Source organism: Haliotis cracherodii, unplaced genomic scaffold (assembly GCF_022045235.1).
Source record: "Haliotis cracherodii isolate W230 unplaced genomic scaffold, xgHalCrac1.p SCAF_10, whole genome shotgun sequence".
Classification (NCBI taxonomy): Eukaryota; Metazoa; Mollusca; class Gastropoda; order Lepetellida; family Haliotidae; genus Haliotis; species Haliotis cracherodii.
In genome coordinates this window covers 16,802,501-16,827,489 of record NW_027266265.1, presented here as the reverse complement: position 1 = coordinate 16,827,489, position 24,989 = coordinate 16,802,501, and the positions used below count along the sequence as shown (strand labels likewise).

The 24,989-nt window shown below is 43.3% G+C and overlaps 1 protein-coding gene across 2 annotated transcripts in view; it reads right to left on the bottom strand.

The window, feature by feature from the left end:
• Positions 1 to 2,198: 2,198 nt before the first annotated feature.
• Positions 2,199 to 24,989, bottom strand: part of LOC139454141 (hemocyte protein-glutamine gamma-glutamyltransferase-like) — a 44,136-nt gene continuing 21,345 nt past the window's right edge. The window contains exons 2-15 of one of the 2 annotated variants that reach the window (XM_071235665.1): positions 22,926 to 22,943; positions 20,189 to 20,337; positions 17,908 to 18,090; positions 15,543 to 15,803; positions 13,842 to 13,960; positions 13,091 to 13,198; positions 12,386 to 12,563; positions 11,480 to 11,615; positions 9,992 to 10,095; positions 9,127 to 9,369; positions 6,684 to 6,959; positions 5,891 to 6,051; positions 5,160 to 5,296; positions 2,199 to 3,990 (exon numbers count right to left, since the gene is read on the bottom strand). In XM_071235665.1, the coding sequence (XP_071091766.1) occupies positions 3,834 to 3,990; positions 5,160 to 5,296; positions 5,891 to 6,051; positions 6,684 to 6,959; positions 9,127 to 9,369; positions 9,992 to 10,095; positions 11,480 to 11,615; positions 12,386 to 12,563; positions 13,091 to 13,198; positions 13,842 to 13,960; positions 15,543 to 15,803; positions 17,908 to 18,090; positions 20,189 to 20,337; positions 22,926 to 22,943 (2,230 nt within the window). In that variant the 3' untranslated portion in view covers positions 2,199 to 3,833. The remainder of the gene's footprint in view (positions 3,991 to 5,159; positions 5,297 to 5,890; positions 6,052 to 6,683; positions 6,960 to 9,126; positions 9,370 to 9,991; positions 10,096 to 11,479; positions 11,616 to 12,385; positions 12,564 to 13,090; positions 13,199 to 13,841; positions 13,961 to 15,542; positions 15,804 to 17,907; positions 18,091 to 20,188; positions 20,338 to 22,925; positions 22,944 to 24,989) is intronic. The other variant, XM_071235666.1, reaches the window with a different exon arrangement.

The window sequence follows — 24,989 nt, the reverse complement described above, 5'->3', positions numbered from 1 at the left end:
CCATGCTCGTAGGTTTCACCAAAGTGGTAAAAGACTGAAATCTGCATCACTCAGGCTTTCCTCCCTCATTAAGTTGAGATGCTGTGATATAACTGGAAAACTGTTCAAAGCAGTGTTAATCCCAACTTACTCATTCACTCCAATGAAGAACTGATATATGTGCTGGAGACGTCTTTACCAGTGAAGCAAGTATGTTCAGTTTTTGTCTTGTTATTCTTTGCTTTAAAAGTGCTTGTTTAAAATGCTTCAACAAAGTATTGTTTGTTTGTTCATTTTTCCTCCTGAAATGATCTACTGGACACATGGTTAGGCCACAAATACAGATTACCTGGAATGTTGCATTGACAGTTTTGTCTGTGTATCCATAATTCATATTTCAGCCTCTCTGTAACTAATCAGTGGGACTGCCCGCCAGGATCCCCGGTAGAATAGGTCTTCAGCAAATTCATGCTTGCCGATAAGGCGACTGTGCTTGTCGTAAGAGGCGACAAACGGGATCGGGTGATCAGGCTCGCTGACTTGATTGAAGCATGTCATTGATCCCAATTGCGTGGATGTATTATCATGACATTAATCACTGGATTGTCTGGTCCAGACTCGATTATTTACAGACCGTCGCCATATAGCTGGAATATTGCTGAGTGCGGCATAAAACAACAAACCAATCAACCAACTGGCCGCCATGTTGTTGATATCACCGATCCTACACTGGGGCTTGTTTGTAGCTCACCTTCCGATTGATCTGTTAGACTGAGTAGTGTAGCAATACAAATTGGGTACTGAAAATGTAGGGTGGCTAATTTGATATTCCTGTTAGTCGCCTATTAAAACAAGCATGGATTGCTGAAGACCAATTCTCAACTGTATCTAGATGGTTTATATAAGGCAAAATTCCATCAGATACAGTGGGGCGGATTCATTGAAGCATTTGTAAGCTAACAACAATACTTTATAGTCAATTCTAGTTTTGAAAGGCAACCGATGCAGCGACATCAGAGCTGGATGGGTGCCCATTTTTAAGTTCTGGTAACAATACATGCATCTATACGTTTTGTATGCCTGAAGCCTCCAAACTGAGGACGTTGAGTAACGCAAGCGCCGCTAAAACGTTCTCCTAGACGCCTGTAGACCCTTGCACGGCCGTCAGATTTGAGTTAAAGCTGGACTCATCTGTGAACAGTATACTGTCATTGTCTTGTCTTCTTAACCTCAGACGCTGTCTTCACCAGTTTTGAAAGGCAACCGATGCAGCGACATCAGAGCTGGATTGGTGCCCATTTTTAAGTTCTGGTAACAATACATGCATCTACGTTTTGTATGCCTGAAGCCTCTTGAGCTGTACATCTGCGATGTTACCCATCAGATTATTACAGGAGTCAAGCCTTGACAGGACTAAAGATCTGGAACGATGTCCTTGCCATTAACAATGACGAGTTGTGATGCCACCCCATACCATTACACTTCCACCTCCAAACTGAGGACGTTGAGTAACGCAAGCGCCGCTAAAACGTTCTCCTAGACGCCTGTAGACCCTTGCACGGCCGTCAGATTTGAGTTAAACCTGGACTCATCTGTGAACAGTATACTGTCATTGTCTTGTCTTCTTAACCTCAGACGCTGTCTTCACCAGGCTAGGCGTGCCTGACTGTTACGTGGAGTGTGAGTGAGTGAGTTTGGTTTAACGCCGCTTTTAACAGTATTCCAGTTATATCGCGGCGTGTCAGCTTGATGTGGGAGAAAAGCCCGAAGTGATGCAGGTCTCAGACGTTTACCACTTCGGGGAAACCCACGAGCACGGGTATGGTGCTGACAGACCTAGGAACATAATCGGGGCGAACCGGGGTTCGAACCCACAATCATAGGTTTCTGGCATGCCCAAGGGACGCAACTCTGCACAGCGAATCGCGGCGCCTTAGACGACTGGGCCACCCGTGCCCCCCTGTTACGTGGAAGCAGAATTGGGCGTATTGCTAGCAGTCGGGGTGAACGTTGTGCTCCCTCTACTGGCTGCGTACGGTTCTGCCACTAATCGTTAAAATGGCAGTTCGGTATCGATTCCGAAGATGATCCAACCGAAAATAGTTGTCTTGTTGACGTGACGTCACACGTGGACGACCCTGTTATCAGAGGTTGTCTTGATACAAAATATACCACAGCGTTTCAAAACATTGATCCAAAAAAATAAAAATTACCCTTTTAACAAATTTATTTATAATTATGCATTATCATCTATTTAGTTTTGGCTGTATATAACATATTGTATAAATGAACATGACATAATCGGGAATATGAACAAGAAACAAAACGCTCAGCGAAACAGTTTCTTCTCTACCCTGTGAAAACAAAATCCGACTCAACAAAAGAGATATAACACTCGATCCATTAGGGGTAGACGATTATATTAAGAAACCGCCAGCCATGCATACAGTGTATAGTCACGTCTTACATTTATAGACACACTGTGTCACTAATTATGATCATTCGCAATATTACACTTGTAACGTATACACGTACTTCACGTACAACTTTCTCATAAATTGATTCTGTTTACGACAGATTGACAGAAATCAACAGAAACAAATATATCGTGATGGAGATTCTTTTCTAAAGACGCATCAGTCAGTGACATTAGGCAAACATACATAACACTGGGTTTCCGGCCTACAGTCATACCTGTATGAGATGGAATTACTTTCAATAAAAATATAATAACATATGCCACTTTTTAGAATTATCCTTTGTTTAATGTTACAAGAATACATTTTAAGACCCTTTCCATATAAGAGTAAATATACTAGTATATCGTTTAAAAAGGATGAATGAATGTCCATGTTGATACCACGGACCTATATAACAAGTCCGTGTTGATACTATTCCTTACATTTGGTGTGAAATTAATTATATCTTAAAATATAATTTCCGATCAGCAAAAGTAAACTAAAAAGTTTTCGGGTTCAAGAACTTAAAGTCTGTTTGAAGTAATATATGATAAAAAAACAACATAATATATCAATGCTTATGGAGAAACGATTAAAAATCAAATGAATTTACTCGTCTTATAACGTCATTAATACAGGGTAATATGTGGCATATGTTACAGAGACCTGTAACACCATCTAAACTGCCCCACTTCCGGTTGAGGAAATGTATGCGGATAGACTCCGTGGACCTCGTTCGACCATGCGTGTTCGTGCTTCATTCCGCTCATTCCGCTGCCTAAACATCGAACTCGGACATCAGTGGAGAGGAGACATTACACCTTACCCTGATCTTTTTACCGCCAAAAAAAGATCGTTGAACATTAGATCGTTTTTCAAAAGTTTGTTATGATCATAAGCAGAGACCGATACCGATATGGTATATGTTCCCTGTTATAAGAAATTAAGAAAACACTTTGATTAACAAAAAAATAAATAGAAACATTTTTAACATGTACTTATACGTTAAAGTTCAACTGACGACAGACTGTTTCGTCATATGATAGTCACCTTGATTCCTCGAGAGCAGGCAGAGATGATGATGACCTGTGGGAGACGTGCCGAATGGTGCTTACAGTTGGGTTATCTCCCTTGTATTGATAACAGTTCACGCTATAAATACCAGTGGAAAAAACAGTTGAAGTTAAGCACTATTTCTTGGAGGTCGAGAGATTATAATTTCTCAGTCTATCACTGAAACCAAATTCCTTGCAAACACTGCCCGTATAAATATAATGTCCCATAATCTGAAGTAGTATTTGTCTATTTGTTGACGACATCCACGGGAAGTGTAAGGCTGACGCCTTCAGAGGCTGCAATAAAATTTGGTACCCAAAGGTTGTTTTCTTCGATTGTTTAATGTGCGTCAGCCTCGATCTCGATCTCCCCTACGCCAGTGACGTCACACATTTGTTTGCTGTAGAAGTTGGCGATTATCTCTTTCCGGCCGAGTCTTCTGGCAGACGACATTTTGATAGTTTCCCTATGCTCATCACCGGGGGCGATATTCTTCCTAAAAAGCGAAATAATACAATAGTCATTATCCATGGCAGACATGGTAACTGTTCAAATGCTACCTAATATTGCCATTTGATCTGAAGAGATTATAAGACGGATCCATTCAAATCGGCGAAATACATGTTGCATATCCCTAATAATCAGAATGGACTGTCCTGCATTGCGGGAGTCACCAACGGAACGCGTATCCAAATGAATGTTAAACGTCCCCGTGGGAATCCAGGTTAAATCGCTTCCAATCAAACCTATGCTTGTCGTAAGATTGGTTGGTTGTTGTTTTTAATAATTTAACGCCGCACTCGGCTATATGACGGCGGTCTGTGAATAATCGAGTCTGGACCAGACAATCCAGTGATTGATTTCATGAGCATCGATCCATGTCATCGATCGATGACATGCATCAACCAAGTCAGCGAGCCTGACCACCCGATCCCGTTAGTCACTTCTTGTCGCCAAGCATGGGTAGCTGAAGACCTATTCTACCCCGGATCTTCACGGGTCGCTTGTCGTAAGAGGCGACTGACAGTGAGACCCAGTGCCTTGTTTCATTCTGTGTCATCGTACCCCGACGTCATGGGACGTTGCTCATAATATCAGTCACTGAACTATCTGATCCAGACTCGATCATTTTCAGACAGCTGTCGAGTGACAGTGCCGAGTGTCGCGTTAAACAACTAGTATCTGTAGTCTACCTTGCCCTACCGTCGATTCGATTAGATTACAAGTATATATCTCGTGAATATCTCGTGAAAATCTTACTGATTAGACCCGCGAAGTTCCGGGTAAGAATTGGTCTTCAGCGACCCATGCTTGTCATAAAAGGTGACTATGTTAGTCGTTAGATTGTCAGATCCAGACGATTTTTTACAGACTGATGTCATATAGCTGGAGTGCAGCGTTAAACAACAAACAAACAAACTAAGTGACTATGATTATCCCCGTGCTTACTTTATTTTGGACACAATTTATGGATAACAACTTCTATAATACTGTAAAGGCAGCGTTTCTATATAGATCCTTATACCGTTGTCAAGCAAGACTATGCTAGTCTAAGGATCTATACCGAAACGTCGCCTTTACTGTATTAAAGAAGTTTTTATCCATAACTTGTGTCTACTTTGTCATTCGTCAACTTCTAAGTAATGCCCGTCAAACAATTCATACTTTATCTTGATGCCGGATATCCTTGGCATGCCGGGCCCCTCAATGTTGATGACTCCGCCCGTCAGTGGAAGGGACAGCGTGTTGACGATCTTGACGACGACGTCAAACGGCTTACCAAGCTGAGCATGTCCCTCCGTCTGTGGAGACAGATTGTTCAGCATACAAATTCAACAATGAAATCAAATGAAGACTACATTCGACACAGACAGTTCCCCTGGCGAGAGCGAGTTTTTCAAATTTAAACTGGCCACCTCATGTCATGAAAAATTATATTATATTTACGTCATCTCATTCACATCATACAGTGCATTTTGAACTGTATTTACTTTGGGGATAAAATGACACCAGAATCTAATTGTTTTAATATAAAAAGATATTTGGTAACGATATGAACATGTCTATTAGTAATTTAATTTAACACCCTGTAAACCTTTTTTTGTTGCAAAATATTATCCCTTTTTTATCATTATCATTATCATTTTTTTATTACACAAAAAAACAAACATAAAAACACAAACACACACGCACTTTAAGCTTGTGGCTGACTTCGCAAAAGTATTACATAAATATAATCCAGTTTTACTTAATCATATGGCGATATGGCTTAAACGAATGCCACGACTTACAAACGAAAATGGTTTTGCGTATTAATTGCAGTTGTGTCGGATGTATCGCTCGCACCTGCCTCGGTCATTTGTCAACATCGGCACGATAACAGGGTTCCCACTGACCTTGACCTCTAGAAGAGGCTTGTCAACCCAGAGAACTTCTCTGGTAGCAAATTTCTGCCCCGTTTCCTTGACGATGCCGCAAGCGTACACGTTGACATGGGAGTCGGCGTCACAACTGTTGATGTACTCGGTTGGGTTCAACTTGAGACACACAGCGCTCTCTGAGGGACAGAAAGTACATTGCACGTGTTGCTGCATTCTGAACAAGTTGTTCGCGCGTCTTCTAACCCTATCACTACTTTATTTGAAAGCCATGATGACATGTCGTCAGGGATAATAGTTTAGGATAATGTAGTGCAGAAGTGTAGATACTAGTAGTGAGCCAATACTACAGAAATTGTATATATAAGGGACAACTGAAAATACAAAGAATCCCGAATCCGGGTTACAATTGGTCTTCAGCAGACCTCTCGTAAGAGGCGATTATCGGGATCGAGTGGTCTGGCTCGCTGACTTGACTGATGCATGTCATCGTATCCCACTTGCATAATCAATACTCATGGTGTCAATCACTCGCTTGTCTGGCCCAGACTCGATTATTTACAGACCACCTTCATATAGCTGGGGTATTGCTGAGTGCGGCGTTAAACCACAAACAAACGAAATAAAATACCGCGTCAATCATTTTGACAGAAACATCTGAGGGGCCTAGATAAGCTTTGTTTCACTGGTTTACTCAGTCTGAATCATGCCATTCATCCAACACTCTACCTTCTCGAGCCTACCACCCCACCGTGACCCCTCTCTAAGGAATAGCTGTACATCAAATTATCATGTCGCAGTCTAGTCTTACCCCCTGATGGTTCAATAACTATGGTGGGCGACGTCTCCTTGAGCTCAACGGCTGACACGCCGGTGTAGTAGGCAGCAACGGCGGAGATGTAGACGTCAATGACCCTGCTTTCCCTGGAATCATTCTTCACTTTGAGAGTAGCAGTTATCTCCCCTGACTTTAGAGATTCGCCGAGGAAGATGAATTCCATGTCTTCTTTGGTGGAGAGAGGTGTGATGGGCTTCCGGAAACACACCCGCTGAGCTCGGTCTAGAGCCTCTTTCTGTTCTCCACTTCCTGTACAAGAAGAATGGAAGTGGAAGTGTTTGACGCTTCAATGACTATATAATGGACCTTGATCTTCAAATCGTTTACCGATGGCCTCAGCTTCAGCCGCTTCATGAACGCGACAACTACCTAGCTCCACACAGTGCTTTGTGCGATATCTGACACTAAGTTGTGTCTTCATGTCCCTGTCCGGTCCAAGGACATCGTCCAACCAACAGTGTCCATATTCATTAAGAACACATTGCTGATGTTCAATGTCTATGTTGGCACTCACGACATGCACGCAACCTTCCTTCCCCGAACATCGATAAACTACTGGTGCAATGGACGTAATTTAACGCTGATGCATATTTTTAGAAATTTGTAATCTTGTTGAAAACATAACAACAAATGAGAAATGAGAAGTTTGTCCTACGTTCACATATTCTGAATGCTTGTATAACAGGTTACCAAATGGTTGCATGCACGTGTGACATGTTATCACCGTCTGTATGCTTGTTTGAAAGTTACCCACCGTTTGTATGCCTGTTTGAATGTTACCTATCGTCTTCAAGTATGTATGACATGTTACCCACCGTATGTATGCTTGGTTGAAAGTTACCCATCGTCTGTATGCTTGGTTGAAAGTTACCCATCGGCTTCAAGTATGTATGACATGTTACCAACTGTCGGTATGCTTGGTTGAATGTTACCAACCGTCTGTATGCTTGGTTGAATGTTACCAACTGTTTGTATGCTTGGTTGAATGTTACCAACCGTCTGTATGCTTGGTTGAATATTACCCATCGGCCTCAAGTATGTATGACATGTTACCAACCGTCTGTATGCTTGGTTGAATATTACCCATCGGCCTCAAGTATGTATGACATGTTACCAACTGTCTGTATGCTTGGTTGAATGTTACCAACCGTCTGTATGCTTGGTTGAATATTACCCATCGGCATCAAGTATGTATGACATGTTTCCCACCGTCTGTATGCTTGGTTGAATGTTACCAACTGTCTGTATGCTTGGTTGAATATTACCAATCGGCTTGTATGACATGTTACCAACCGTCTGTATGCTTGGTTGAATATTACCCATCGGCCTAAAGTATGTATGACATGTTACCCACCGTCTGTATGCTTGGTTGAATGTTACCAACCGTCTGTATGCTTGGTTGAATATTACCATTCGGCTTCAAGTATGTATGACATGTTACCAACTGTATGTATGCTTAGTTGAATGTTACCAACCGTCTGTATGCTTGGTTGAATGTTACCAACCGTCTGTATGCTTCGTTGAATGTTACCAACTGTCTGTATGCTTGGTTGAATATTACCATTCGGCTTCAAGTATGTATGACAAGTTACCAACTGTATGTATGCTTGGTTGAATGTTACCAACCGTCTGTATGCTTGGTTGAATGTTACCAACCGTCTGTATGCTTGGTTGAATATTACCCATCGGCCTCAAGTATGTATGACATGTTACCAACTGTCTGTATGCTTGGTTGAATGTTACCAACCGTCTGTATGCTTCTTTGAATATTACCCATCGGCCTAAAGTATGTATGACATGTTACCAAATGTCTGTATGCTTGTTTGAATGTTACCAACCGTCTGTATGCTTGGTTGAATTTTACCCATCGGCCTCAAGTATGTATGACATGTTACCAACCGTCTGTATGCTTGGTTGAATATTACCCATCGGCTTCAAGTATGTATGACATGTTACCAACCGTCTGTATGCTTGGTTGAATATTACCCATCGGCCTAAAGTATGTATGACATGTTACCAACTGTCTGTATGCTTGGTTGAATGTTACCAACAGTCTGTATGCTTGGTTGAATATTACCATTCGGCTTCAAGTATGTATGACCTGTTACCAACCGTCTGTATGCTTGGTTGAATGTTACCAACCGTCTGTATGCTTGGTTGAATGTTACCCATCGGCTTCAAGTATGTATGACATGTTACCAACCGTCTGTATGCTTGGTTGAATGTTAGCCACCGGCTTCAAGTACACACCGTCTGTATGGTTGTGTAATTGTTAACTACCAGCTGTAAGCTTGTAAAAAAAACCTCATCAGCTCAGCTTTCAAATGTGCCACATGCTTGCGGATAAGTGTAACCTATTGTGTTCTTGTATCAATGTTGTCCATCGTCTACATGTTTACAAATACTTGTTACCCACCGTCTGCATATTTGTAGGAATCGGTGAGATCTTCCCTTGAGATAGTTCCTGCGGCCTTAGTACTGAGGCACCTGCCAACGATGTTCGTGTCGGCTTTGAAGGCGCTCATGTTGCCGTCACTGTCCACGGTCCAGTGAAGCCGACCGCCGTTCACCTCGGCAAAGATGAACTTGGCGTCATACCCTAGATACACCTCTCCGTCTTTGATCGCCTTCACTGACGCGGGTCCACAGGTAAAAACACCTGGAGAATGATTTAGACATATGAAAAGAACATCTTCGAATTAACTTGCCATAATCAATTACATGTACAAACATACTGCCTAAAACATTGTAAATGTTAGAAAGTTAGAAGTTTTTATTTTTTTATTTATATTTTATTGTAGTTTCTTTGTTTCTATCATTCTACTTACAAACTTGGCCTGAGCACCAGCGTCGACACATCGACAAGTATTCTCATGTCTGATGTTTGTTTGTAGTTTAACTCACCAGCGTTCTAGCTATATGGTGTAAACGATCGAGTCCGGACCAGTGACAATCCAGTCATTGACATCATGAGCATCGATCTATGTAATTAGTATACGATGACATGCATCAACTAATTATAAGTCAGCGATACTGACCACCCGATTCCGTTAGTCGCCCCTTACGACAAGCATTGGTTCCTGAGGACCAAATCTCTGATGTAGTGGTTAAGAAGGTGAACATCAAATACCTGCCACATCCATCCTCGTTTGTGGAGTGTATAATATTAATTGAATATTTATTTCAAGTTCCGAGTGTAATTCTTTGCTAAGTTGGGGATAACAGAAACGGCTAAGACACACTGGATTATCGAGGATGGATACATATGATGGAGGCCTTACCTTCATTGCACTCCTGGGGGGTGGGGTCAAACGCTTGCCACCCATCGTGGCCCGAGGGGAGGTCGGGACGCTTGAACCAGGCCTCGTTCCAAACATGGAAGTCCCTGTCAAATTGATTCAACAAATGAGAAACTGGTGACTACGAACGCGAAATTATATCAGGAAACGCGACCATTATTGCGAGGGAATGGAAAAGTCATTGCGAGGGAACGCAGTACTATAGTAAAGAAATGTTATGGTACAGCGAGGGAACGCGGTACTATAGTAAGGAAATATTGGGGTACAGCGAGGGAACGCGGTACTATAGTAAGGAAATATTGGGGTACAGCGAGGGAGCGCGGTACTATAGGTCGGAAATGTTATTGTACAGCGAGGAAACGCGGTACTATAGTAAGGAGATGTTGGGGTACCGCGAGGGAACACGGTACTATAGTAAGGACATGTTGGGGTACAGCGAGGGAACGCGGTACTATAGTAAGGACATGTTGGGGTACAGCGAGGGAACGCGGTACTATAGTAAGGACATGTTGGGGTACAGCGAGGACGTTTAGGGGTGTTGTCACGGCGACCTCTGTGTCGCCTGTTCATAATTACATCTGAATCTGATATTACACGCAACGTTAGCTAACAAGGGGTACTGACTTAGCTACATTACTTATCAGCTACCACCCAACTCCAATACCTTTGGCTAACAAGGGGTACTGACTTAGCTACATTACTTATCAGCTACCACCCAACTCCAATACCCTTGGCTACCAAGGGGCACTGACAGCCCTAGTCAGCCCCGGGACCCACACGAAACAGGACTGTATTGTACTAGAAGTATTAGTAGAAACAGATTCTAATATCGAATGGTCTGTCCCTTAGGTATCCTAGCCATTCATGTCCTCTGTGGTAATAGAGTAAGTGAGTGACTATGGTTTTATGCCGCTTAAGCAATATAACTGCAATACCACGACGGGAGACACCAGAAAAGGGTTTCACACATTGTACCCGGTCTTCGGCGTGACGAGCGAACGCTTTATCCACAAGGCTACAGTTTTGCTGGACAAACGAGTCTATGTATAGTCCAATCAAAATCGCGTAACGAACTAGACATCCGGTTCGTAAACAACATAAATTTCAGCGTGAGGTGTCCGTCGATTGCAGGATTTGCAAAGCATGTGTACCATCAACAGGGTGTCGACAAATATTTTGCAAAACTGCTCATGTTTTTAATCAAGGTGCTCAAGTGATTTGATGCACTTCGCGGGGTAAGACCCGTTTTTTAAGCAAATGCAAGCGCTATGAGCGATGGAATCTTACTGGTTAAAGGACGGGACATAGAAGGGATACAACTCGTAATATCCACTGGTGGCGCTACGATCGAACCTGGAAATTCCAGCCCAGTTCGGCAAGGACTTTTACAGTCAGTTAACGCCCTTGCCTCGGGAAGATGAGAAGAAGTAGGAGTTAAATGTCATCTCTTTCTAGTTATCAAACACCCACCAGATAGCGTCGTTCATGGTGTTCCGGGGTCTGCCCTCTGGTGTCCAGTGGAAGTTGACAGTGCTGCTGAAATCACTGTCATGCGCAGACCGGAAACACGATACACACCGAACAGGAATGCCAAGAGCTCTTAATACTGAAGACAGAGAAAATACTATCAAAACATTGTAACTGAAATTGAACAGCTCTTCTGGCAATCACAAGATGAAATATGTCACTTTTATCTCTTATTCCTATGCGATACATCTCTAGTGTAAGTCCTTCAAACACTTCATTGGAGCTCGCGTCGGTTGAATCCTGATCTACATGAAGTATGTGTGGGTTCTTGAGCCAATCAGATGTCAGGTTTCTAAAACGATTCGACTTCATTTCTTTACCACCTCGATTTGGAAATTTCGACCACAACAAAAGATATATATGCCATGGCGTTCAGAAAAGACAGGGTGTATAAAATAAATCTGCGGCTGTTTAAAATCTATTCGGAACTGCACTTTTATGTTTGTTTGCGATATACAGAAATCTGATTCGATCGCATCGTGAATTTAGAAGCCTCGACGCTGATTGGCTGAATAGAAAACTCTCTGGCGCGACTTCAGGTTTGTCATATCTCCACACAGAGAGGTATCGTATTGGAGTAAAATATCTGATTTTAATGAGATTGCCCCCTTTTCGTTTATCTTAACTAAGGAATGAATTAACGCTTAACCTGAAGTGAGTGGAGAACTTGGGTTCAATGCCATGTATGAGAACATCAGAGATTAATGTCGCCGGTCGGCCCACAGTGAGCTTTAGATGCGTACTAATGGTGTGGATAATATATGTACACCCTAATTCACTCTTTAATTGTTATATTTCGGACGACGAATTGGATGTTCCAAAGCCTAAGGCCCAATGGTCCTGACTTACACGTTGTCTCCACTGCGGCGAATGTCCAGCACTGTCCATACTTAACGCCCTTCCTCTTCTTGAGGAACTCTTCCAAGATGGCGGCACTTCCGTTCCATGCGTATGGAGCCACGCCGTCGTCGTACTTCCCAGACCAGTTGCCATTCAGGACGCCGCCGTCGCGCTCGTTGTTGTTGATCTGAACATGATAATAATATCACATCTCATTAATATACACCACACCTTCTCAATTACACACTAGTATATCGACAGTTTCATGTGTGAATCCAGTTAACGTGAGTGTCAGTGAGTTTGGTTTTACGCCGTAAAAGCGGCGTAAAACCAAACTCACTCACAGTATTCCAGTTATATCGCGGCGTGTCAGCTTAATGTGGGAGGAAAGCCCGAACTGATGCAGGTCTCAGACGTTTACCACTTCGATGAAACCCACGTGCACGGGTATGGTGCTGACAAACCTAGAAACATAATCAGGGCGAACCGGGATTCGAACCCACAGTCATAGGTTTCTGGCATGCCCAAGGGACGCAACTCTGCACAGCGAATCGCGGCACTTTAGACGACTGGGCCAACCCGATTCGAGTTAACGGCTTAACATATGGCCCTGACTATGAGTAGTGACGCCTATCACTTTACACCTGGCCTGAAAATGCATAATGACACCTACCACTTAACACATGGCCCCGACTATGAATAGATGACACCTACCACTTTACACATGGCCCTGACTATGAGTATTGGGTTGTTTCTGGCCTGGTCGCCCAGCTCCGATTTCTCCATCAAGGCTAGGGCGGCGATGAGGCATACGTCGTCAAACTGCAAAATGAAACATTAGTTTACAAGTACTTTTGTATCCAGAGTGAGGGAGTATGGTTTTACGCCACTTTCAGCAATTCCACGTGAGGACACCAGAAATGGGCTTCACACATTGTATTTATATTGGGAATCAAACCAGGGCTTTCGGCGTGACCATCGACCGCTTTAACCACTTGGCTACCTCCACCGTCACTTATGTATCTAGATATGTAAAACACAGGTAACGCTACGGGCCACAGTGACTGAGAACGTGGCATATGGGACCAAGTTAGACGTCAGTCTGCAACGTCAGTCGGTGTAATTGCTCGGACACAGGTATTCAAAACACTTATGCAATATTCCACATAAATGATATCTATTGTACATAACCCTTTCGGTGACACTTTAAAAGACATGGACCGGTGAATTCTTCTGGACCCGTTCCACAAAGCGATCTTAGCCTTAGGATGATATTGCTCTGACTTGCGACAGTGGAGCTAAGATCGGTTGGTTGACCGGGACCCAGGAGGATAAACTGGTCCATACCTTTTAAATTTGTCATTTGCACATGCATGACATATATTCATTGACGCCTGCACTAAATTTGTCTCTTTCTCCGAAGGAGTAAACAAATATCTATCCGATGGTAGAAATGTGGACGCACCTGGCCGAAGTTCCATGGTCTGACGCAGTACTTGCCGACTGACCCCAACCAGATCCGACCAGTTTCCCGGAGCACGTGCTCCTGACGCTGAGTCTCATCCGGCAGAAACACGCTGTCCGCTACACACACAAACATTTCAGTTAGTTCCATTGACCCTAAAGCTCAACGTATAACGATTTTCGATTGCGTACATAAAAACGTCAAGAACCACGATTCGTGTAGTAGTCCACCCATGACAGTGATGCAAACCGGCAGCTCGGGAGCGGACAGAAAGAATTAACCGCTTAAACACACAGATACTGGGTGTGAGGAAACATTTAACAAATCCAAGTTCACATCTTAACTTTGTTTAAAGATAGTTAACCTTATCGTTCAAGCAACAAGATATTTCTGAAGTAATGAACTCATGTAAAAAGTTTCCGTGGAGACTATGCAATAAGAAGTTGACCATACATAATTTTTAGCACTTAATTCGCATCACCGAAGCGTTCCTTTCCTAAACCCTCCCCTTGCCTCCTGCAGCACAGCTGACCGTGGCCAGATTGTCATTTTGCCTTCACATATATCGTTAATGATCACACACAATCACCCTCCATCACACCACTTTGTCTACAGTCACACACAATCACTCACCATCACACCACGTCTACAGTCACACACAATCACTCACCATCACACCACGTCTACAGTCACACACAATCACTCACCATCACACCACGTGGTTTGCAGCCACACACAATCACTCACCATCACACCACGTCTACAGTCACACACAATCACTCACCATCACACCACGTTGTTTACAGTCACACACAATCACTCACCATCACACCACGTTGTATACAGTCACACACAATCACTCACCATCACACCACGTTGTGTACAGTCACACACAATCACTCACCATCACACCACGTTGTTTGCAGTCACACACAATCACTCACCATAACACCACGTTGTCTACAGTCACACACACTCACTCACCATCACACCACGTTGTATACAGTCACACACAATCACTCACCATAACACCACGTTGTGTACAGTCACACACACTCACTCACCATCACACCACGTTGTTTACAGTCACACACAATCACTCACCACCACACCACGTTGTGTACAGTCACACACAATCACTCACCATCACACCACGTTGTTTGCAGTCACACACAATCACTCACCATCACACCACGTGGTGTACAGTCACACACAATCACTCACCATCACACCACGTTGTTTGCAGTCACACACAATCACTCACCATCACACCACGTTGTGTACAGTCACACACAATCACTCACCATCACACCACGTGGTGTACAGTCACACACAATCACTCACCATCACACCACGTTGTGTACAGTCAAACACAATCACTCACCATCACACCACGTTGTGTACAGTCACACACAATCACTCACCATCACACCACGTCTACAGTCACACACAATCACTCACCATCGCATCACGTTGTTTACAGTCACACACAATCACTCATCATCACACCACGTTGTTTACAGTCACACACACTCACTCATCATCACACCACGTTGTTTACAGTCACACACAATCACTCACCATCACACCACGTTGTCTACAGTCACACACAATCACCCTCCATCACACCACGTTGTCTTCAGTCACACACAATCACTCACCATCACACCACGTTGTTTACAGTCACACACAATCACTCACCATCACACCACGGGTTGAACAGGATATAAATGTCGTCAGGGTGCTTGTATCGGAACTTCTCCACGTTTCCTTGACTCGATGTGTGCACGGTGTCCACAAACAGCTGATACCGCCCAACAATGGTGTCAGCGTCAGACGACACGTTCAGCACCAACGCCTTTTCTTCCACTGACAGAATCTGGAAACCCCACTCGTTGTCCTTGACCTTGTCCACTTTCTGGACGCCCACCACGCTACCTTTACTCTGCTGAGGGCGACTACCTAAGACAGAATGGAACAGAAAGGAACCATTTTTGCTGAAGAAGCCATATATTGATCAATGTTTTCTTGCGTGACAAAGTACAATTCTATAACATCACGTCGTTTTTCGATCATGAAATCACGTGACGTATGTCATGTAGGCATTGAATGATACTGACAGAAGCTTGTAATTATGCCAACTGGAAATATACCAGTACACATTAAGCTGTAATAAATCTGAGAAAAAAAACAAAGTCGACATGAAACGCCAAAAGTCATATCTACATTTATCTTTTCTTACACATGAATGCTGTATTATGATTGGCTGAGACCTATTCTACTTTTTTCAATGTACCCTATTATTATGTAAGGTACATTTCTTATGTTTTTCGCTTGAACTGCCGAACTGTTGGCTAACATTTGCAACATACCAGGTGCAATTTTGTATTTCGAATTAATTATGTGAAAGACACCATTCTCCGGATATTTACGATATTTTCTGAGTGAAATATGTCTGTTTTCTGTCGTCTGCGGCTTCGATGATTGTAAAAAATGAACGAAGTGGATAAATGCCTAACTGTGGTATCTTACCGATTCAGATCAAAGCATGCATGCATAATTATACATATTTGCAATATATTAATTAGGGGTGCGGTAAGGTAAATGCTCTGGGTTGGTGAACCACGGAAGTCAAATGAGCCCTACTCCGTGCATGAACTCTATTACCTTAGTCCTACTACAGAAGCAAAGAGTAAATTGGCGCAAGTCTATGGCACATGCTGCACGAGATATATCACCGGTGGACAACGAATAATATCTCGGGGTGGGGGGCTTTTTTATTACTTTGTTCAGATATTTATTTCACAAATTCATTGGGTCGGTTGTCGGAGCTGGAAAAGTAAAACTTTCAGTGGTCACTGAGTAGTACTTAGTCGGAGAGATGAAAACAAACAATTACGAGAATTTTTACAACGATTAAAGCAGAAACTAGTAATCAATGGTAAAATTAATAGTCCGGCGTACTCTCCTTCATCTCGTTTACGATACGGACATCCGAAAAGGACCATGCCGCGACAATATTGTATTGTTTAAGGAAACAGTTTGACAGACTCCAGCAATATCATGGTGGGGGACACCAGAAATGTCCTTCACACATTGTACCCATGTGGGAAATATGACCCGGTGTTCGGCGTGAGAGTAAACGGTTTAACCACAAGTCTACACCACCACCACCCGAACAGGAGTAAGATGTCGACCTACCTGTGACCTACCCCACCGCCCTCCGAACTGGAGTAAGATGTCGACCTACCTGTGACCTACCTCACCGCCCTCCGAAAAGGAGTAAGATATCGACCTACCTGTAACCTACCCCACCGCCCTCCGAAAAGGAGTAAGATATCGACCTACCTATGACTTACCCCACCGCCCTCCGAACTGGAGTAAGAAAACGACCTACCTGTGACCTACCCCACCGCCCTCCGAAAAGGAGTAAGATATCGACCTACCTGTGACTTACCCCACCGCCCTCCGAACTGGAGTAAGATGTCGACCTACCTGTGACCTACCTCACCGCCCTCCGAACTGGAGTAAGATATCGACCTACCTGTGACTCACCCCACCGCCCTCCGAACTGGAGTAAGATATCGACCTACCTGTAACCTACCCCACCGCCCTCCGAACAGGAGTAAGATATCGACCTACCTGTGACCTTCCCCACCACCCTCCGAACTGGAGTAAGATATCGACCTACCTGTGACCTTCCCCACCGCCATCCGAACAGGAGTAGGATATCGACCTACCTGTGACCTTCCCCACCACCCTCCGAACTGGAGTAAGATATCGACCTACCTGTGACTTACCCCACCGCCCTCCGAACTGGAGTAAGATATCGACCTACCTGTGACCTTCCCCACCGCCCTCCGAACTGGAGTAAGATACCGATCTACCTGTGACCTACCCCACCGCCCTCCGAACTGGAGTAAGATATCGACCTACCTGTGACTTACCCCACCGCCCTCCGAACTGGAGTAAGATATCGACCTACCTGTGACCTACCAGGAGTAAGATATCGACCTACCTGTGACCTACCCCACCGCCCCCGAACTGGAGTAAGATATCGACCTACCTGTGACAAACTTGAGCACAATCTGATCCTCGGGGGCGATGTAGTTCCTCTCGAAAAATATTTTGACTTTAAATTCTTGCCCGCGCCTGATGATAAGATTCGGGATCTCATAATCGCTGGTTCTGTGCGCTTCTCGGTTGGCGCTCTTCTCCAAGTCAATGGTCTTCGGCTTAAGTTGACCCTCTGGATAAAAGGGAGAATTAGAGTTAGGAAACCGTTTGTATCGCATCACCAGTGGTTCAGCATATATATGGGGATAGAGGCGAAGACCATGCAACACACCTTCTTCCCATTCAGTGTCTACGAAACACCCGTTGTTTTAACCTACGCAAAATATATTGCGATATTGAGGACATTTGGAAATGCACGCTCCCGTATTTACTTTTGTTTAATATGACTTAAAATTAAGCTTAACATGCGCCAGGTCCAGCCTAAATCGCATCATATTCGTACGCCACTTCCAAACATCCCGATAAATCAACCATCTGGACACACTAACTATATGAATCAAACGACGAGCATAATATATACATTCAAACAATCTGGATGAGTGACAAATTTGACATGGAATTCAATAGGTCCTCACTGAATAAAGTATCATTTTATAGTTTCTGAGTTCTATTTTCTACTTCTACAGCTTCACAAAGAGCGAACCCCTGGTGTCATCACGCTCTTTGGGAGTCATGAAATTAGCTTCTCGGATGTGTCGCTAGTTAGTTTGGACATATCTCTTGCACTCAGCAATATTCCAGCTACATGACGCCGGTCTACATGGTGCCGGGCCATTCAACCGCACACCGCATCCATGTGTTGTGTGTGTGCGTGCGTGCGTGCGTGCGTGCGTGCGCGTGTGTGAGTGTGTGCTAGGCCGATTGTTTAGTGCTAGCCCACTGAGATACCATGCCGCATTTTAACATGAATAGCCTACTCAGGCACAGTATGCTGACTCCGAGCCGACCAGTCCTTGTTTTACACCCTTAATGCCGAGCGTCAGGCAGGGTAACAACAAGTACCATATATTAACGTCTTTTGGTATGACGCGGCTGGGAATCGAGCCCCCCGACCTTCCGCTATCCGGGCAGAGGTCCTACCACAAGGCCTACAGTCGTAAGACTTGGTGCCGACAGCACAGCAGTGAACGCGTTTATGTCCACACGAATCGTGTCAAAGGCGAGCGAACACTCACAACTGGGCTGGTGTAGTGAGGGAGTTGAGTTTAACTCATTTTTCACATTATTCCAGTTATATCACGGCGTGTCGGGTTAATGTGGGCGGAAAGCCCTGAGTGATACAGATGTTTACCAATAAGGTGAACCCACCTGCACGGGTATGGTGCTGACAAACCTAGAACCGGGATTCAAACCCACAATCATAGAGCTCTGGCGTGCCAAAGAGACGCAACTCTGCACAGCATAACATAAAAGTACGACAGTAGTAGCACTAAGACGATCGTAACTCCAATACTTTAACATAGACTGACGACAGCCGTAGCACTAAGACGATCGTAACTCCCATACTTTAACATAGACTTAATTGAAGGCCGATAATCAATGTACTGTTTTCGTCGTTCATGGAACGCATTTGAATTTCCTCAATCTCATTAAAATCAGACCTTCGGTCTCGCTACCGCTATACAAAGATCTGACGACATCCCATTAGGGGTCACGTCAGAACGACCTCTCATCCGACGAATCAGAGCGTCGCTTACCAGATTATGAAAGTGACAGTCGGAATGTGATTTCTATCCATGCAACCTCGAAAACTTTATTCCTAACGATAGTTATGGGTTTAACGACTGAATCCATACAATCTAGCCCATCTATTAGCCATTCCAGAATGTTGTTTTGTTCAGGTTTCAAATTTGTAATCGAGAATTTGTCAAAATATGTTTCGAAGCGTAGTCGCCAATTTGAAATTAGTGCCGTAAAGCACGAGAAAGCTGCCTTCTGACTGGTCATTCCAGTCTGACTGGTCAGATCTGATTTTAATGAGATTGGAATTTCCTCGGATGTGCAGTGACAAATTGATTATGCAAAGGCAAATAAATATATTCACGTTATCGTTTACTTTAAAAAAAATCCGATTTCAGGGTCAGCTGGCCCTTTTAAGTTTATATGAGATAGATAATCTTAAAAGAGACCAGGGGACAATTCAATATAGAAATTCGCTGTTCAACGAAAGTTTAGCATCAGTCGTTATTAAGGTATCCATGGTTATACAATGATAGATGTTGGACAACCGTCCTTAAAAATGTCCTCTTTTTTCTACAAACAATGCCAACCTTCTTTTTCCCTTTTGAAGCCCGTCAACTGCGCATCCTCTGCAAACGGGTTCTCCTGGTCTGTCGCTCTGCGCCCGGCTAAGTTATTTCCAAGTAATGACGTTCGGAGATTTCCGTAAAAAGAGGCGAACTTCTCCGACAAGGACGTCCTGGAAGAAGAGAACATCCTGTCAGTGTCAGACACAAGGAGACGACCACAACGTTAGTGTCCTTCAGAAATTAGGACACGCTTCAGCTAGGGAACAAATTCAGATGCCCAAACAGTCAAAAGCATGACAGCAGCAATTACGCTGTTGAAGAAATATCCGAATCAGGCACAGGTATGTCCTCAAGTGGAGGATAGCGATAAATTATTGTTCACGTTCACTGTGGTATGTCAAACAGCTAGCGGTAATGTTGTTCTATAACTTAAGTTTAGATGCTGAACTAAGAATCATTACAATATTTTCCAATTTCCCTGTCATCAAAAGGAACACTGTTAGCTGGTTTTCTTAAGCCATGAAGGCCTGTTTCAGGAACAGGACAGATTTAAGTTGCAATACATGTCCGAACATCAGATAGAAAGTCAGGGCAAAATCCACGACCTTATATTCACAAGACTGCCAATTGTCTGAACAAACTGTTTCCGTAACGGTGGGTTCAAATGAAAACTGTTTTGGAATGTTTTCGTCTGATGGAGACGATCTGGTCATATCTCGTGGAGAACTCCGCCGGGATTTACGAAAATATCCAACAATTACTCTCATAGGAGTTTGCCATTTGTTTCCGTGGGCTTCACAATTGCCATTATCAATGCCGTTTAGCGTTCGTCGATACGCCGTGCTCATATTCTGTGATATAAAGAAACCCTCTCTTGGTATTTGCCGGGTGTAGAACATCGCCTGAAGCTGCGGCAGTCGTGGTTGAAAGCCAAAGATTACAAACAAGCTTAGGCAGTTATAACAAATGAAGAAAGAAGCGCCAGCTGAGATGTAAATACTGTTACACGTACATACTGTGATGATGGAGATGAGGCGATACCGGCACTAGTTTTAGCGACTGCTCATAGAAGAAGCAAAGGTGGTTCCTGTGTATTTTACTTGAAATGTAGAGCTCTAATTCTGTCCTTGAGAGTTACAAGGAGTTTGTTGAAAATGGAAGCCCATGTTCCAAGAGCAAGATGCGTGTAACTCGGGTGACATAGAAATGTATGTAGAGTGCACGTTTCCAGGATAACGGCAATAGGCTGAATATGCAAATATAATTTGATTAAGAGTAATGTTAAAACAGTTAAGATTTTTGTTTGGAAGTGACACATTCCTCAGTTGATGTATGAAACAGTTAGAAGCATTGACAACCTTTGGCATTTGCTTAAATGTTCCATTGCCATAACATTTGAAGCATACTTTCGTGAATTCAAATCAATGTGGGTACAGAAACAATTCTGACTTTAAACCCCGCAATACTTCAATTTAAGTAGGATGACCAACCTGTCCCTTAGCCCCTTAATGAAGCCAGACAGGGTAACAACAAGTACCATCTTTTAACATCTTTTAGTATGACGCGGCCGGGGATCAAACCCCCGACCTTCCCCTCTCCGGGTGGACGCTCTATCACTAGACCAAGGAGACGGTCGGGTTGTCTGTGAAATTGGATTCACTTCTGTGTAAGTGGTTTTGAAGGCGTCGAGAATTCTGCTTCATATCTTGCGACATACAATTAACTAACACACACACACACACACACACACACACACACACACACACACACACACACACACACACACACACACACACTCGAGTCAGTCACTTCTCATCAGTATAAGAACCATCTGCGAGCAAGCATTGCCAGAGTGTACAATTTGCAAAGCAGAGTCAGCACGATCACTAACAGCTGTATTGTATTATATAAAATGCTCAGTGCCAATCTCATTAAAATCAGATCTTAGTTCTCGCTACCGCTAAACAAAGATATGACGACATCCCATTAAGAGTCACGTCAGGACGACCTTTCATCCAACCAATCAGAGCGTCGCTTACCAGATCATGAAAGTGACAGTCGGAATGTGTTTTCTAATCATGCAACCACGAAATATTTAACACGGGTATTCCGAATGACAGTTACGGGTTTTATGATTATATCCATACAATCTAGGCTATCTATAAGCCATTCTAGAATGTTCTTCTTATCAGTTTTAATTTTTTTAATCGAGAATACGTAAAAATGTGTTTCGAATCGTAGTCGCCAGTTTGAGACTCGTGTCGTAAAGCTCGAGAAAGATGCCTTCTGATTGGCTAATGTCGATTTCTTGTCAGTCATTTCATTGGTCGGTCAAAATTCGCGAAAGGTCGTGTTGACGTGACCCGTAATGGGATGTCCTCAGATCTTTGTTTAGCGGTAGCGAAAACTAAGATCTGAATTTAATGAGATTGGCTTAGTACATAATGAAATTGTTGCTGACTAGTTATATAAATGCATAAATAATTTCTAATTGTAATATATATGTGCATGGCATGCATCTACACTGACGCTTATAGGTTAAAAGCTCTCAAGGAAAACTACGAATATCTCAACTACGAGTATCTCAAGTCATTAATTCCGATAGCCAGATAATTAACACGTACACTGTAATCACATTGTGCAGGTAGTGGCAAGTGATAATATAATAAACATTGGTATATACAGTCTACTGCTTAAGCGTATACAGTTAGCTCCCTTGCCCCATCATGTCTATGGCGAACCTAGGCCGTATACTCACTGTGGAACTGGAACACCGCTAAAAAGAAATATATAATTAACACATGAACGTAAATGAACACGACGTAACCTGGATACTTCCGGTTGAACTACAAAGCTGTCATCACTCAAGTTTTAGAATGTTGATGAGGAGAAACTCCAACCTTGGATGTGTCATGAAGTCGAATTGTAAATAGATCTCAACCATTCGGGCCCACTCGCCTTTTTCCGTTACCTCTGTAGACTATCTAAAGTGAGTGAGTGAGTGAGTTGGGTTTAACGCCGCGTTTAACATTATTCCAGTTATATCATGGTGTGTCAGCTTAATGTGGGAGGAAAGCCCGAAGTGATGCAGGTCTCAGATGTTTACCACTTCGGTGAAACCCACGAGCACGGGTATGGTGCTGACAAACCTAGAAACATAATCGGGGCGTACCGGGATTCGAACCCACAATCATAGGTTTCTGGCGTGCCCAAGGGACGCAACTCTGCACAGCGAATCGCGGCGCCTTAGACGACTGGGCCACCCGTGCCCCTTAGACTACCTAGAGAGACAAGTTTCGAAATGGATGCCCCTGAATGCAAGGCAGGATGACCTTTGGAACTGATATGAGCCGAGTGAGATATAAAAATATAAACATTGATTCAGCAGAGTAAAATGACGATAGGTATCTGATTTAATTACGTATATTGCGCTCAAACTTTGTGATAGTGTATCCACATATGTCTTGACTCAAAGATTGTTGCGGTTTGTGATCTGTCCGTTTGACATTTCTCAGGACCAAATAAACACAGATAGATATTCCTAGCAGTGACGCGGCCTTCAAATGACCTGTTTTAATCAGAGACGTGTTGTTGTGATTTGAAACCTTTGTGGGTCAGCCAACTGGATAACGTTTCTATTCTCCATCTCGTGCAATGCTGATGTCATGCGTGGTTACATTCATTCAGTGATGTATGATATTGATGTTTGAGGCAGTGACGTCATGGGGACTATTGATGGACAATGAGAAGTACATCACTGTTCTGTAAAACAAGACTTCACTTATAATGAATATTCCTGCTCATTTATATTTAGAACTAAACTGTAATAAATACAACTCTAGAGAGTAGAGTGAGTGAGTGAGTTGGGTTTAACGCCGCGTTTAACAGTATTCCAGTTATATCACGGCGTGTCAGCTTAATGTGGGAGGAAAGCCCGAAGTGATGCAGGTCTTAGACGTTTACCACCCCGGTGAAACCCACGAGCACGGGTATGGTGCTGACAAATTAGAAACTTAATTGGGGCGAACCGGGATTCGAACCCACAATCATAGGTTTCTGGCGTGCCCAAGGGACTCAACTCTGCATAGCGAAACGCGGCGCCTTAGACGCATGGCCACCCGTGCCCCCTCTAGAGAGAAGAGTCACGAGGTGTGAACACACTGTTGGAGACAAAGGTCACCGTGACATTATTTGTAGAAGTTATCACTTTGTTTAAACTAACGTGGATGTGTATTATATATGACATACCAAAGGTCATAGTCGGGGGCCAATACTTGAATCAACGACAAGCCTGAGGGAAAGGTATATGGAATAGCACCTGAAAATTATTTTCATGTTTTTAATCAACGTGTTCACGTGATTTGATCCGCTTCGCGAGGTAAGACCCATTTTGTTACAATATAGATTTTGATTATCGATCACACTGAACGCCGCCATTTTGTTTGAAATAAATGCAAGTGATGTGAGAGGTGGAATATGATTGGTCATTAGGAGGGACATAGAAGGGAAATAACTCGTAATAGCCACTGGTGGTGCTACGATCGAGCCCAGCCATCCAGCCTAGTTCGGCAAGATGTATGCTGATTGACTAGTTCATGTCAGTTATTCCGTTGTTTTCATTTTTTGCAAAGGCTCAATAAGCTCAATAACGATGTGACGTCATACCAACGCATTTTTGCAAATAATTTAAGTTGAGGTCACCAGTTTTCACGATACCACAGACATCGAGTGACATATCGTGACAGCGTAAATGCATATCTCCTAAAATAATGAGATCGGGAATCTTAGAAAATAATTTTTAATAAGAATATGGGTAATATAT